The 16,212-nt window shown below is 30.1% G+C and overlaps 3 protein-coding genes across 4 annotated transcripts; all 3 read left to right on the top strand.

Moving 5' to 3' along the window:
- Positions 1-465: 465 nt before the first annotated feature.
- Positions 466-5,868, top strand: LOC117156937 (small ribosomal subunit protein eS6-like). 2 transcript variants are annotated; one of them, XM_033334468.2, is made up of 5 exons: positions 466-567; positions 3,437-3,641; positions 3,756-3,901; positions 5,314-5,514; positions 5,615-5,868. In XM_033334468.2, exons 1-5 carry the CDS (start codon positions 562-564, stop codon positions 5,810-5,812), a joined length of 756 nt encoding a protein of 251 aa, XP_033190359.1. In that variant the 5' UTR covers positions 466-561; the 3' UTR covers positions 5,813-5,868. The 2 variants fall into 2 exon arrangements, with proteins under 2 accessions (XP_033190359.1, XP_076473798.1); XM_076617683.1 differs by lacking the exon at positions 466-567 and adding an exon at positions 740-860.
- A 1,338-nt stretch (positions 5,869-7,206) lies between these two features.
- Positions 7,207-10,371, top strand: LOC143302545 (small ribosomal subunit protein eS6-like). The gene is made up of 5 exons (XM_076617682.1): positions 7,207-7,313; positions 7,938-8,142; positions 8,257-8,402; positions 9,817-10,017; positions 10,118-10,371. The coding sequence occupies exons 1-5, from the start codon at positions 7,308-7,310 to the stop codon at positions 10,313-10,315; spliced, it is 756 nt and encodes a 251-aa protein (XP_076473797.1). The 5' UTR covers positions 7,207-7,307; the 3' UTR covers positions 10,316-10,371.
- A 1,338-nt stretch (positions 10,372-11,709) lies between these two features.
- LOC143302554 (small ribosomal subunit protein eS6-like) lies at positions 11,710-14,874 on the top strand. Its single transcript, XM_076617770.1, has 5 exons — positions 11,710-11,816; positions 12,441-12,645; positions 12,760-12,905; positions 14,320-14,520; positions 14,621-14,874. The coding sequence occupies exons 1-5, from the start codon at positions 11,811-11,813 to the stop codon at positions 14,816-14,818; spliced, it is 756 nt and encodes a 251-aa protein (XP_076473885.1). The 5' UTR covers positions 11,710-11,810; the 3' UTR covers positions 14,819-14,874.
- Positions 14,875-16,212: the final 1,338 nt, after the last annotated feature.

The following is a 16,212-nucleotide window of genomic DNA, read 5'->3' as shown; positions in this document are numbered from 1 at the left end:
TTCATATATCGTCATAAGATATGATCAACCTATTATGATAATGTTATTTATTCATGTACTTAAGCAAAAATTCCAATTTTTGCAAAGAACTATCCCAGAACTAAAAACTAGTTCTTTCTAATAGACAACAGTATAAATAATACTTTTGATAGAATATGTTTCAATATTTACTTATCTTCTAAAGATAAAGAAACAATAATGTTTCTTCTTGCATTTACATATTTTCTATATAATAAAATATCTACATACACATTAGTGATTTTAAATATTTGAAAGAAATGTTATTAATTTTCTTCATATCTGTTTATCAGAGAAATGTAATTCGTTGGTGAATTAATTTACTACTAAAAATTTAAGTTATATTTTCTATGAAAACATAAATATTAATATGATTTGTTTACAGATTTATAAGGAGTTTGTTTATTGCTATTTTCACTTTAAAATTTCATTGGACTTAAACCGGATATCCGGTGTACGCACTCTACTACGCAGTCAGTGTCCGCTTGTGCGATATATGGTCTTTCTGTTTATAGCTCGCTGCATTGCTTGATACTTGTCACAATGAAAGTACGTATCCAATAATAATTTCAAAATCTAACAAATATTACAAACAGTTACTATAAAAATTTATATATTGAAATGCTATAAATAATTTTAGATATATATAATTTATGAAACATTCGTTTATCTGTATACTTAACCAATTTTAAAATATGACTTATTTTATTTATCTTCAACATAAATAGCATCAAGCAAGTCATATCCAAATGTAGAATACTTAACCCCTTATCCTACGATATCGTGTGAGAGACATGGTACGTCGATCAGGCCAAATATAAATAATACGTGTGAGAGACATGGTAAGTCATTCGGACCAAAAGTAAATAATACGTGTGAGAGACGTGGTACGTTCTTCGGGCTACACGCGACAAATACTTACTAATTTTCTTGGCCGCATTCGGACATGCAGATATATTTTCTTGAAAAATATTAGAAAGGTACCCTCAAAAATGTCTTCAAAAAGAATATTAAGCGTTGTTGAGGACATTGAAAATTCAGCTAGCATTGCAAAAAGTGATTTGATAGATACTTTAAATAGTGATAGTGACAGTAGTGATATTTCACTTCTTGTACGAAAACGTTGTAAGCGACTGATTATTGAAGATGATACCGACGATGAAGACCACAGTAATCATCAACAATCAGAGCTATGGATTTGGAAAGAAGAAACTAATGATCCAAAAATCTGGAACTATACAGAGATTCCTGGCATAAAAGTGGCAATTTTGAGTCAGTTAGGTGAAAACAAAAAAGAATTAGATTTTTTTAATATAATATTTGATAATATATTTTGGGAAAATATTGTCACAGAGACGAATCAATACGCAAACCAAATAATGAACAATGAAAATAAAAGACTAAAAATAGATAAAACTTGGTTTCCCGTAGACAGTGGTGAAATCAAAATATATTTTGCACTATGTATAATAATGGCTGAAGTTAAAAAACCAACAATTCAAATGAATTGGTCTAAGAAAGCAGTTATAGAAACTCCAATTTTCAGAAAAACAATGCCATTCAAAAGATTTCTGCAAATAACTAGATGTTTGCATTTTTCAGATAACAATTCAGTTAACAATACAGATAAATTATGTAAAATAAAACCTGTAATAAATTTTTTTAATCAAAGATTTAAAGAAGTATATACAATGCAAGAGAACATTACTATCGATGAATCATTGATGAAATATAAGGGACACTTATCCTACAAACAATTTAATCCGTCAGAAGGGTTTGGTATAAAATTTTATAAATTATGTGAGTCAAAATCAGGTTATTGCTATGATCTTAAAATATATACTGGTAGTGATAAAATAAATTCTGGTGACAGTGCATCTGAAAGTATTGTCAAGGAGCTATCACAGTCAATATTACATAAAGGACATACTTTATATTTAAACAATTGTTCTCCAAAACTGTTTAAAACTTTAATTAGCAGTAAAACTAATGTTGTTGGAACAGTGCACTCGAACAGAAATAATATGCCAAAAGATTTTTGTAAAGTAAAATTAAAAAAGGGTGAATATATAATAAGAAGCTGCAATGGAATACTGGCATTAAAATGGAAGGATATACGAGACATTTATATTCTTTCTTCAAAACACGAAACAGCAGAAATGACTGAAGCAGAAAAAAATCAATTCAATTGTACTTCAAAACCAAGATGTGTCATTGAGTACAATAAAGGAATGATTGGAATTGACCGGCAAGACCGAATGCTAGCGTGCTTCCCTGTGATGAGGAAATGTATGAAAGGATACCGAAAAGTTTTCTTTTACCTCTTTGATATTGCTCTGTTTAACTCGTACATTTTATTCAACAAAATAGATACTAACAAAAAACAGACTTATGCTGAATATAGAATTGAAATAGCCCAATCATTACTAAAAAATATACCATTACCAGAGTATAAACGAAAAGGACGATTATCGAATGGAGATTTACCAGAGAGATTGCACGGGAAACATTGGGGTCATTTTCCCAAGCATATAGATCCAACACCATCGAAATCAAAGCCATCAAGAGCCTGTAAAGTTTGCACAAAACATAAAAAACGTAGTGAAACAACGTGGGAATGCAAAAGATGTAAAGTTGCATTACATGTACCAATATGCTTTGAAAGATACCACACAACTGAAGATTATTAAATTTTTATAAATTTTATTAAGACATTCATAATTTAAAATATATGTTTCTTTAGGAATTGTAATAAAAATGTTATTGATTTATTATTGACTTCAAGATAATAAATCTTGCATGTCCAATGATCAGTTGGTAGTATTTATTTATCAAACATCCTGCAAAATAAAATTAATTGTGCCTTACACACGCATTTACAAAAAGACATGAACCATTTGCACAATTTCGAACACTCAGTCAGATCGTGAAATGGTTCGACATTTGACCAACCTTGTTGTTGCTTATGGCACGCACTATTGGAACTTAAATCATAAGGCAAGAAGCTAAATTTTCTTCATATGAAACATTAAAATTTACAATTTTCATTATTATACTATGAAAGCAAGCATAACCTCATTAAAATGTCTTAGACGTTTAACTTATATGTCACTGTACAAGTATAAACGGCCGACCTTTGCGAATATATTTTATGGCTATTATCAAGGAAAATATGCTTTATAAATATAAGTCAATTGAAGTCTTATTACAAAGTGATATATCTACTGTTATTTTATAGCATAGTAATCACGAGTTTCTTACAATTCCCCTTGTAATTTGAATTTTTGTTCTAACTTTTTAATAAAGCTTTATGCAACTATGTATATAGAACATTTTTTATTTGATTATGTACATTGAATAAACTGACAAAGGCTGTTAAATCTTTGCATATTCTGTATGATATTTATGTGTTTTCTAGTTGAACGTATCATATCCTGCAACAGGATGTCAAAAACTGTTTGAAATCTCCGATGAGCATAAGCTGAGAATTTTTTATGAAAAGCGTATGGGCGCAGAAGTAGAGGCTGATGCTCTTGGTAACGAATGGAAAGGATATGTCGTTCGTATCTCAGGTGGCAATGATAAACAAGGATTTCCTATGAAACAGGGTGTTCTGACTAATGGTAACACAAGCATTTTCTATTTTAATTTCGTTTGTAACAACTTCATGTGTTTATGAATTTTATAGATTTGGTACAATGCATTGATTTTGATTTTTTAAAAATTCCTGTATCTAGGGCGCGTACGTTTACTGCTCTCAAAAGGACATTCATGCTACAGACCTAGACGTGATGGTGAGCGCAAACGTAAATCTGTCCGTGGATGCATCGTTGATTCCAACCTTTCAGTACTCGCTCTTGTCATTGTCAAAAAAGGAGAAAAGGTATTAATTTGACTGTACTTTCTATCTATAATCCATGTTTCAGGGTGTATCTTAGAATTGACTTATTATCTTACGATACTATCGTAAACATGGAAGATTAACTATCGTGTTGATTTGGGAGACTGTGTTATATAATTTACACTTTTTCTCAGTGTACAAGCGATACACTAAAAGTCAACATATCTATGGCTGTAATGATCAGTGAGTTAAGTTATTAAAACGTTCACGCCGGCGCGTACCACCGGTGGCTCGCGCTCGAGTTTCACATCGGGCGGCGTGCACCTGACCCACATTTGGATGTTCCATCAGATGGTGTGTACCACTGAAAATGTAGTTCGTTTAGTAACTAGAAAAAGTCGCCATTTGAAATATTTGAAAATTTAAACGGAAATTTAACGCCTATTAAATAAAAAAGAAGTAGGATTTATTTTATTTCATCTTAATATTATAAACGTATAAAAGAAAAATTCGATAGTAAACACAGCAATTCAATATTATAAACTTAACTTAATTGTTTATATATTTCTATGCAATTTTTAAAAGCATTTCAAACAAAGTGCTAGCTGGCTCTCACAACGATTGCAATATATCGTTACTTTTTTAGTTTTTTTTCGTGACATAGTCTCTAATCTAATGTTTTTTTTATATAAACATTTGTAACATTCCTTACATCTTTTTCTTGGCTTTCTTACAGACCCTTTATGTGAATGGAGAAAATGTGAACATTTTGTGAAGGTATTTGCTTTTCAATAGCCATTTCTGCAATGTGGTGATTATTGATCAAAGATGAACAATAATTTTTTTCTCTAAATTGCAAAATATTAATATCTTTATTACATCGTCTTTGATATATGTACCACAAAATTATGAGGCAAGTCCCTCACATTAATTGTATAATAATTTTTTTGTACTATTTAACGGTTTTCCGTAAACAACTATAGTACGATGTCATTTGATAGGATAAGTCATCACCCTTTTCTGTATTATTATAAAAAAAATCATCAGGCTTTAGTTCATCATTTTTTCCTTGAATAATTGTACACATGTGATTCTTGGAAGTAGTAAACATATAAACTGGTCTTTTGTCAGTCCATTTAAAAAATTTAACTCTGCTACGATTTTCAAAACTCACAATGTGATCCCGTTTTTGTTTTTGTATCGCCTGTGGCGGTAGAAATTTTTTGTTTATTTTTACAGTACCACAAATAAATGTTTTTTTCTGCAAATGTTCTTCAACCAAAGGGACATTCTTATAATAGCTATCTATAAACTGCATGTGGCCTTCAAATAATAATCCATATGAGCGCTGTCCCACGGCGAGAAATACAAAAAGCAGCGCCCACGTGAACATGTTAAAGAACATTTTTAATGCTAAGAAGCATTTAATGTATAAGTTGATTAAATTCTTACAGGATATCCCGGATTTAACTGACAAGGAAGTCCCACGCCGTTTAGGACCCAAGAGGGCGAGCAAAATTCGCAAGCTATTTAATTTATCCAAGGAAGATGATGTCCGTCGATTCGTTGTGAAACGACCAATTCAAAAAGAGGGCAAACCACAGCGGTCGAAAGCCCCTAAAATTCAACGTCTTATTACCCCACTTACACTCCAGGTTTGTACATATATGTATTTATATTGTATTGTTGTTTTGTTTCAGTTAAAATTTTCCAAAAGTAAGGAGTTTATGATAAAATAAAAATATGTTTATATAGAGAAAGAGGCATAGACTGGCTCTAAAGAGGAGGCGTTGCTTGGCTCGCAAGCAACAAGCAGCAGAGTATGCGAAGCTGTTAGCACAACGGCAAAAGGAAGCTAAGAATAGACGTCAAGAAGAACTAAAGCGAAGACGTAGCGCTTCTATGCGAGATTCCAAATCATCCAATCAGTCTGCACCTACCATTCAGAAGTAAAAGACTGCAATGATACGATCTAATACAATATGAAACTAATAAATTGTGTATAAATATGTTGGAATACTTTGTTGACCTCACTTATATGTTCCATATTCGTAATATTCATTTACTCACTATTATACTCATTTAAATTTATACAGCATATACCTAGGTAGAGGCTTATCATTTTAATTAATTAATAATTTTTAAAGATTCTGAAGTGATCTAGGCCGAGTTATAGTGTTTAGCAACATCAACGGTAATTTTAATAGTACTCCTATTTTAAGACGAATATCAAATTTAATTTCTTAACATTGTACTAAAGTTTAGTTCTAGCAGATCCTAAATTTATTAAATTCGGTAGAATTTTTTACTCCATGTTTACAGCAAAATAATCTTTTGTCTGATACTTTTTGTTTTAATTTCACATACATTTTTTATATAAAGACGTCACAATATATTCCATATCCTATTTGATATTCTATAATGAACCTAACTCTGCAATTGCGAATAATATATACAGAGATACATATGTAGATTGTAGATAAAGTATGTATAATCTGTAGCAGTCAAATAATGTTTACGTTTACTGCCTCGTCTCGTTGGATAGACACTATATATAAGCATAATCTACATAACCTCATTATTTGTACACTAAGTAACAATTTTGTTGATGTTATCATTGATTGATCAATGAAAAGTCTATTATGAATTTAATTTTTAATTTCCCTATTTACTGTAAATATTGTTGATGATATAATTTAAAATTTTAATGAACTACAAAATAATGATTTAATCATTATATTATAATCATATGTATGAATAGGACTGAAAATACATTAATAAAAACAACTTATCGCTATTCTTTCTCTTTCTACAAAATGTCAGTTATTGCCATAGTGTAAACCAGCTTATTACGCGTAAAACGCGATTCTACTCTCGATTTATTTATCCATTATTCATATATCGTCATATACGATCAATCTATTATAATAATGTTATTTACTCATGTACTCAAGCAAAAATTCCAACTTTTCCAAAGAACTATCCCAGAACTAAAAACCTAGTTCTTTCTAATAGACAACAATATAAATAATACTTTTGATAAAATATTTGGATATTTACTTATCTTTTAAAAATAAAGAAACAATAACGTTTTTTCTTGTATTTATATATTTTCTATGTAATGAACGTACACATTAGTGGTTTTAAATATTTGAAAAAAATGTTATTAATTTTCATCACATCTGTCTGTTAGAGAAATATAATTTGTTGATGAACTAATTTAACATTAAAAAATTAAGTTTTAAGTAATTACTATATAAACATAAATATTAATATGATTTGTTTACAGATTTGTACAGAGTTTGTTTATTGTTATTTTCACTTTAATATTTCATTGGACTTAAACCGGATATCCGGTTAACGCACTCACAGTACGCACGCAGTGTCCGTTAATGCAACATCCCATCTTTCTGTTTGTAGCTCGCAGTGCTGTTTCATACTTATCGAAATGAAGGTACACATCCAGTAATAATTTCAGAATCTAACAAATATTACAAACAGTTACTATAAAAATTTATCTATTGAAATGCTATAAATAATTTTAGATATATATAATTTATGAAACATTCGTTTATCTGTATACTTAACCAATTTTGAAATATGACTCATTTTATTTAACTTTGACATTATAAACAACATTAAGCAAGTCATATTCTAACGAGGAATAACTTAAATTTTCTTCAGAGCATTACAATTTACAATTTTTATTATTATACTATGAAAGCAAGCATAACCTCATTAAAATGTCTTAGACGTTTAACTTATATGTCACTGTACAAGTATAAACGGCCGACCTTTGCGAATATATTTTATGGCTATTATCAAGGAAAATATGCTTTATAAATATAAGTCAATTGAAGTCTTATTACAAAGTGATATATCTACTGTTATTTTATAGCATAGTAATCACGAGTTTCTTACAATTCCCCTTGTAATTTGAATTTTTGTTCTAACTTTTTAATAAAGCTTTATGCAACTATGTATATAGAACATTTTTTATTTGATTATGTACATTGAATAAACTGACAAAGGCTGTTAAATCTTTGCATATTCTGTATGATATTTATGTGTTTTCTAGTTGAACGTATCATATCCTGCAACGGGATGTCAAAAACTGTTTGAAATCTCCGATGAGCATAAGCTGAGAATTTTTTACGAAAAGCGTATGGGCGCAGAAGTAGAGGCTGATGCTCTTGGTAACGAATGGAAAGGATATGTCGTTCGTATCTCAGGTGGCAATGATAAACAAGGATTTCCTATGAAACAGGGTGTTCTGACTAATGGTAACACAAGCATTTTCTATTTTAATTTCGTTTGTAACAACTTCATGTGTTTATGAATTTTATAGATTTGGTACAATGCATTGATTTTAATTTTTTAAAAATTCCTGTATCTAGGGCGCGTACGTTTACTGCTCTCAAAAGGACATTCATGCTACAGACCTAGACGTGATGGTGAGCGCAAACGTAAATCTGTCCGTGGATGCATCGTTGATTCCAACCTTTCAGTACTCGCTCTTGTCATTGTCAAAAAAGGAGAAAAGGTATTAATTTGACTGTACTTTCTATCTATAATCCATGTTTCAGGGTGTATCTTAGAATTGACTTATTATCTTACGATACTATCGTAAACATGGAAGATTAACTATCGTGTTGATTTGGGAGACTGTGTTATATAATTTACACTTTTTCTCAGTGTACAAGCGATACACTAAAAGTCAACATATCTATGGCTGTAATGATCAGTGAGTTAAGTTATTAAGACGTTCACGCCGGCGCGTACCACCGGTGGCTCGCGCTCGAGTTTCACATCGGGCGGCGTGCACCTGACCCACATTTGGATGTTCCATCAGATGGTGTGTACCACTGAAAATGTAGTTCGTTTAGTAACTAGAAAAAGTCGCCATTTGAAATATTTGAAAATTTAAACGGAAATTTAACGCCTATTAAATAAAAAAAAAGTAGGATTTATTTTATTTCATCTTAATATTATAAACGTATAAAAGAAAAATTCGATAGTAAACACAGCAATTCAATATTATAAACTTAACTTAATTGTTTATATATTTCTATGCAATTTTTAAAAGCATTTCAAACAAAGTGCTAGCTGGCTCTCACAACGATTGCAATATATCGTTACTTTTTTAGTTTTTTTTCGTGACATAGTCTCTAATCTAATGTTTTTTTTATATAAACATTTGTAACATTCCTTACATCTTTTTCTTGGCTTTCTTACAGACCCTTTATGTGAATGGAGAAAATGTGAACATTTTGTGAAGGTATTTGCTTTTCAATAGCCATTTCTGCAATGTGGTGATTATTGATCAAAGATGAACAATAATTTTTTTCTCTAAATTGCAAAATATTAATATCTTTATTACATCGTCTTTGATATATGTACCACAAAATTATGAGGCAAGTCCCTCACATTAATTGTATAATAATTTTTTTGTACTATTTAACGGTTTTCCGTAAACAACTATAGTACGATGTCATTTGATAGGATAAGTCATCACCCTTTTTTGTATTATTATAAAAAAAAAATCATCAGGCTTTAGTTCATCATTTTTTCCTTGAATAATTGTACACATGTGATTCTTGGAAGTAGTAAACATATAAACTGGTCTTTTGTCAGTCCATTTAAAAAATTTAACTCTGCTACGATTTTCAAAACTCACAATGTGATCCCGTTTTTGTTTTTGTATCGCCTGTGGCGGTAGAAATTTTTTGTTTATTTTTACAGTACCACAAATAAATGTTTTTTTCTGCAAATGTTCTTCAACCAAAGGGACATTCTTATAATAGCTATCTATAAACTGCATGTGGCCTTCAAATAATAATCCATATGAGCGCTGTCCCACGGCGAGAAATACAAAAAGCAGCGCCCACGTGAACATGTTAAAGAACATTTTTAATGCTAAGAAGCATTTAATGTATAAGTTGATTAAATTCTTACAGGATATCCCGGATTTAACTGACAAGGAAGTCCCACGCCGTTTAGGACCCAAGAGGGCGAGCAAAATTCGCAAGCTATTTAATTTATCCAAGGAAGATGATGTCCGTCGATTCGTTGTGAAACGACCAATTCAAAAAGAGGGCAAACCACAGCGGTCGAAAGCCCCTAAAATTCAACGTCTTATTACCCCACTTACACTCCAGGTTTGTACATATATGTATTTATATTGTATTGTTGTTTTGTTTCAGTTAAAATTTTCCAAAAGTAAGGAGTTTATGATAAAATAAAAATATGTTTATATAGAGAAAGAGGCATAGACTGGCTCTAAAGAGGAGGCGTTGCTTGGCTCGCAAGCAACAAGCAGCAGAGTATGCGAAGCTGTTAGCACAACGGCAAAAGGAAGCTAAGAATAGACGTCAAGAAGAACTAAAGCGAAGACGTAGCGCTTCTATGCGAGATTCCAAATCATCCAATCAGTCTGCACCTACCATTCAGAAGTAAAAGACTGCAATGATACGATCTAATACAATATGAAACTAATAAATTGTGTATAAATATGTTGGAATACTTTGTTGACCTCACTTATATGTTCCATATTCGTAATATTCATTTACTCACTATTATACTCATTTAAATTTATACAGCATATACCTAGGTAGAGGCTTATCATTTTAATTAATTAATAATTTTTAAAGATTCTGAAGTGATCTAGGCCGAGTTATAGTGTTTAGCAACATCAACGGTAATTTTAATAGTACTCCTATTTTAAGACGAATATCAAATTTAATTTCTTAACATTGTACTAAAGTTTAGTTCTAGCAGATCCTAAATTTATTAAATTCGGTAGAATTTTTTACTCCATGTTTACAGCAAAATAATCTTTTGTCTGATACTTTTTGTTTTAATTTCACATACATTTTTTATATAAAGACGTCACAATATATTCCATATCCTATTTGATATTCTATAATGAACCTAACTCTGCAATTGCGAATAATATATACAGAGATACATATGTAGATTGTAGATAAAGTATGTATAATCTGTAGCAGTCAAATAATGTTTACGTTTACTGCCTCGTCTCGTTGGATAGACACTATATATAAGCATAATCTACATAACCTCATTATTTGTACACTAAGTAACAATTTTGTTGATGTTATCATTGATTGATCAATGAAAAGTCTATTATGAATTTAATTTTTAATTTCCCTATTTACTGTAAATATTGTTGATGATATAATTTAAAATTTTAATGAACTACAAAATAATGATTTAATCATTATATTATAATCATATGTATGAATAGGACTGAAAATACATTAATAAAAACAACTTATCGCTATTCTTTCTCTTTCTACAAAATGTCAGTTATTGCCATAGTGTAAACCAGCTTATTACGCGTAAAACGCGATTCTACTCTCGATTTATTTATCCATTATTCATATATCGTCATATACGATCAATCTATTATAATAATGTTATTTACTCATGTACTCAAGCAAAAATTCCAACTTTTCCAAAGAACTATCCCAGAACTAAAAACCTAGTTCTTTCTAATAGACAACAATATAAATAATACTTTTGATAAAATATTTGGATATTTACTTATCTTTTAAAAATAAAGAAACAATAACGTTTTTTCTTGTATTTATATATTTTCTATGTAATGAACGTACACATTAGTGGTTTTAAATATTTGAAAAAAATGTTATTAATTTTCATCACATCTGTCTGTTAGAGAAATATAATTTGTTGATGAACTAATTTAACATTAAAAAATTAAGTTTTAAGTAATTACTATATAAACATAAATATTAATATGATTTGTTTACAGATTTGTACAGAGTTTGTTTATTGTTATTTTCACTTTAATATTTCATTGGACTTAAACCGGATATCCGGTTAACGCACTCACAGTACGCACGCAGTGTCCGTTAATGCAACATCCCATCTTTCTGTTTGTAGCTCGCAGTGCTGTTTCATACTTATCGAAATGAAGGTACACATCCAGTAATAATTTCAGAATCTAACAAATATTACAAACAGTTACTATAAAAATTTATCTATTGAAATGCTATAAATAATTTTAGATATATATAATTTATGAAACATTCGTTTATCTGTATACTTAACCAATTTTGAAATATGACTCATTTTATTTAACTTTGACATTATAAACAACATTAAGCAAGTCATATTCTAACGAGGAATAACTTAAATTTTCTTCAGAGCATTACAATTTACAATTTTTATTATTATACTATGAAAGCAAGCATAACCTCATTAAAATGTCTTAGACGTTTAACTTATATGTCACTGTACAAGTATAAACGGCCGACCTTTGCGAATATATTTTATGGCTATTATCAAGGAAAATATGCTTTATAAATATAAGTCAATTGAAGTCTTATTACAAAGTGATATATCTACTGTTATTTTATAGCATAGTAATCACGAGTTTCTTACAATTCCCCTTGTAATTTGAATTTTTGTTCTAACTTTTTAATAAAGCTTTATGCAACTATGTATATAGAACATTTTTTATTTGATTATGTACATTGAATAAACTGACAAAGGCTGTTAAATCTTTGCATATTCTGTATGATATTTATGTGTTTTCTAGTTGAACGTATCATATCCTGCAACGGGATGTCAAAAACTGTTTGAAATCTCCGATGAGCATAAGCTGAGAATTTTTTACGAAAAGCGTATGGGCGCAGAAGTAGAGGCTGATGCTCTTGGTAACGAATGGAAAGGATATGTCGTTCGTATCTCAGGTGGCAATGATAAACAAGGATTTCCTATGAAACAGGGTGTTCTGACTAATGGTAACACAAGCATTTTCTATTTTAATTTCGTTTGTAACAACTTCATGTGTTTATGAATTTTATAGATTTGGTACAATGCATTGATTTTAATTTTTTAAAAATTCCTGTATCTAGGGCGCGTACGTTTACTGCTCTCAAAAGGACATTCATGCTACAGACCTAGACGTGATGGTGAGCGCAAACGTAAATCTGTCCGTGGATGCATCGTTGATTCCAACCTTTCAGTACTCGCTCTTGTCATTGTCAAAAAAGGAGAAAAGGTATTAATTTGACTGTACTTTCTATCTATAATCCATGTTTCAGGGTGTATCTTAGAATTGACTTATTATCTTACGATACTATCGTAAACATGGAAGATTAACTATCGTGTTGATTTGGGAGACTGTGTTATATAATTTACACTTTTTCTCAGTGTACAAGCGATACACTAAAAGTCAACATATCTATGGCTGTAATGATCAGTGAGTTAAGTTATTAAGACGTTCACGCCGGCGCGTACCACCGGTGGCTCGCGCTCGAGTTTCACATCGGGCGGCGTGCACCTGACCCACATTTGGATGTTCCATCAGATGGTGTGTACCACTGAAAATGTAGTTCGTTTAGTAACTAGAAAAAGTCGCCATTTGAAATATTTGAAAATTTAAACGGAAATTTAACGCCTATTAAATAAAAAAAAAGTAGGATTTATTTTATTTCATCTTAATATTATAAACGTATAAAAGAAAAATTCGATAGTAAACACAGCAATTCAATATTATAAACTTAACTTAATTGTTTATATATTTCTATGCAATTTTTAAAAGCATTTCAAACAAAGTGCTAGCTGGCTCTCACAACGATTGCAATATATCGTTACTTTTTTAGTTTTTTTTCGTGACATAGTCTCTAATCTAATGTTTTTTTTATATAAACATTTGTAACATTCCTTACATCTTTTTCTTGGCTTTCTTACAGACCCTTTATGTGAATGGAGAAAATGTGAACATTTTGTGAAGGTATTTGCTTTTCAATAGCCATTTCTGCAATGTGGTGATTATTGATCAAAGATGAACAATAATTTTTTTCTCTAAATTGCAAAATATTAATATCTTTATTACATCGTCTTTGATATATGTACCACAAAATTATGAGGCAAGTCCCTCACATTAATTGTATAATAATTTTTTTGTACTATTTAACGGTTTTCCGTAAACAACTATAGTACGATGTCATTTGATAGGATAAGTCATCACCCTTTTTTGTATTATTATAAAAAAAAAATCATCAGGCTTTAGTTCATCATTTTTTCCTTGAATAATTGTACACATGTGATTCTTGGAAGTAGTAAACATATAAACTGGTCTTTTGTCAGTCCATTTAAAAAATTTAACTCTGCTACGATTTTCAAAACTCACAATGTGATCCCGTTTTTGTTTTTGTATCGCCTGTGGCGGTAGAAATTTTTTGTTTATTTTTACAGTACCACAAATAAATGTTTTTTTCTGCAAATGTTCTTCAACCAAAGGGACATTCTTATAATAGCTATCTATAAACTGCATGTGGCCTTCAAATAATAATCCATATGAGCGCTGTCCCACGGCGAGAAATACAAAAAGCAGCGCCCACGTGAACATGTTAAAGAACATTTTTAATGCTAAGAAGCATTTAATGTATAAGTTGATTAAATTCTTACAGGATATCCCGGATTTAACTGACAAGGAAGTCCCACGCCGTTTAGGACCCAAGAGGGCGAGCAAAATTCGCAAGCTATTTAATTTATCCAAGGAAGATGATGTCCGTCGATTCGTTGTGAAACGACCAATTCAAAAAGAGGGCAAACCACAGCGGTCGAAAGCCCCTAAAATTCAACGTCTTATTACCCCACTTACACTCCAGGTTTGTACATATATGTATTTATATTGTATTGTTGTTTTGTTTCAGTTAAAATTTTCCAAAAGTAAGGAGTTTATGATAAAATAAAAATATGTTTATATAGAGAAAGAGGCATAGACTGGCTCTAAAGAGGAGGCGTTGCTTGGCTCGCAAGCAACAAGCAGCAGAGTATGCGAAGCTGTTAGCACAACGGCAAAAGGAAGCTAAGAATAGACGTCAAGAAGAACTAAAGCGAAGACGTAGCGCTTCTATGCGAGATTCCAAATCATCCAATCAGTCTGCACCTACCATTCAGAAGTAAAAGACTGCAATGATACGATCTAATACAATATGAAACTAATAAATTGTGTATAAATATGTTGGAATACTTTGTTGACCTCACTTATATGTTCCATATTCGTAATATTCATTTACTCACTATTATACTCATTTAAATTTATACAGCATATACCTAGGTAGAGGCTTATCATTTTAATTAATTAATAATTTTTAAAGATTCTGAAGTGATCTAGGCCGAGTTATAGTGTTTAGCAACATCAACGGTAATTTTAATAGTACTCCTATTTTAAGACGAATATCAAATTTAATTTCTTAACATTGTACTAAAGTTTAGTTCTAGCAGATCCTAAATTTATTAAATTCGGTAGAATTTTTTACTCCATGTTTACAGCAAAATAATCTTTTGTCTGATACTTTTTGTTTTAATTTCACATACATTTTTTATATAAAGACGTCACAATATATTCCATATCCTATTTGATATTCTATAATGAACCTAACTCTGCAATTGCGAATAATATATACAGAGATACATATGTAGATTGTAGATAAAGTATGTATAATCTGTAGCAGTCAAATAATGTTTACGTTTACTGCCTCGTCTCGTTGGATAGACACTATATATAAGCATAATCTACATAACCTCATTATTTGTACACTAAGTAACAATTTTGTTGATGTTATCATTGATTGATCAATGAAAAGTCTATTATGAATTTAATTTTTAATTTCCCTATTTACTGTAAATATTGTTGATGATATAATTTAAAATTTTAATGAACTACAAAATAATGATTTAATCATTATATTATAATCATATGTATGAATAGGACTGAAAATACATTAATAAAAACAACTTATCGCTATTCTTTCTCTTTCTACAAAATGTCAGTTATTGCCATAGTGTAAACCAGCTTATTACGCGTAAAACGCGATTCTACTCTCGATTTATTTATCCATTATTCATATATCGTCATATACGATCAATCTATTATAATAATGTTATTTACTCATGTACTCAAGCAAAAATTCCAACTTTTCCAAAGAACTATCCCAGAACTAAAAACCTAGTTCTTTCTAATAGACAACAATATAAATAATACTTTTGATAAAATATTTGGATATTTACTTATCTTTTAAAAATAAAGAAACAATAACGTTTTTTCTTGTATTTATATATTTTCTATGTAATGAACGTACACATTAGTGGTTTTAAATATTTGAAAAAAATGTTATTAATTTTCATCACATCTGTCTGTTAGAGAAATATAATTTGTTGATGAACTAATTTAACATTAAAAAATTAAGTTTTAAGTAATTACTATATAAACATAAATATTAATATGATTTGTTTACAGATTTGTACAGAGTTTGTTTATTGTTATTTTCACTTTAATATTTCATTGGACTTAAACC

The sequence above is a fragment of the Bombus vancouverensis genome, chromosome 4, assembly GCF_051014615.1.
Source record: "Bombus vancouverensis nearcticus chromosome 4, iyBomVanc1_principal, whole genome shotgun sequence".
Lineage (NCBI taxonomy): Eukaryota > Metazoa > Arthropoda > Insecta > Hymenoptera > Apidae > Bombus > Bombus vancouverensis.
Note: the sequence above shows the minus strand (reverse complement) of the source record. Positions and strands in the feature narration are given on the sequence as shown.

Excerpts from the sequence above, each read along its gene's own strand:
- LOC117156937 (XM_033334468.2), top strand. Across the intron at positions 3,902-5,313 it reads TTGTCAAAAAAGGAGAAAAG|GATATCCCGGATTTAACTGA; the intron begins GTATTAATTTGA and ends AAATTCTTACAG. Across the intron at positions 5,515-5,614 it reads TTACCCCACTTACACTCCAG|AGAAAGAGGCATAGACTGGC; the intron begins GTTTGTACATAT and ends ATGTTTATATAG.
- LOC143302545 (XM_076617682.1), top strand. Across the intron at positions 8,143-8,256 it reads ACAGGGTGTTCTGACTAATG|GGCGCGTACGTTTACTGCTC; the intron begins GTAACACAAGCA and ends TCCTGTATCTAG. Across the intron at positions 8,403-9,816 it reads TTGTCAAAAAAGGAGAAAAG|GATATCCCGGATTTAACTGA; the intron begins GTATTAATTTGA and ends AAATTCTTACAG.
- LOC143302554 (XM_076617770.1), top strand. Across the intron at positions 12,646-12,759 it reads ACAGGGTGTTCTGACTAATG|GGCGCGTACGTTTACTGCTC; the intron begins GTAACACAAGCA and ends TCCTGTATCTAG. Across the intron at positions 12,906-14,319 it reads TTGTCAAAAAAGGAGAAAAG|GATATCCCGGATTTAACTGA; the intron begins GTATTAATTTGA and ends AAATTCTTACAG.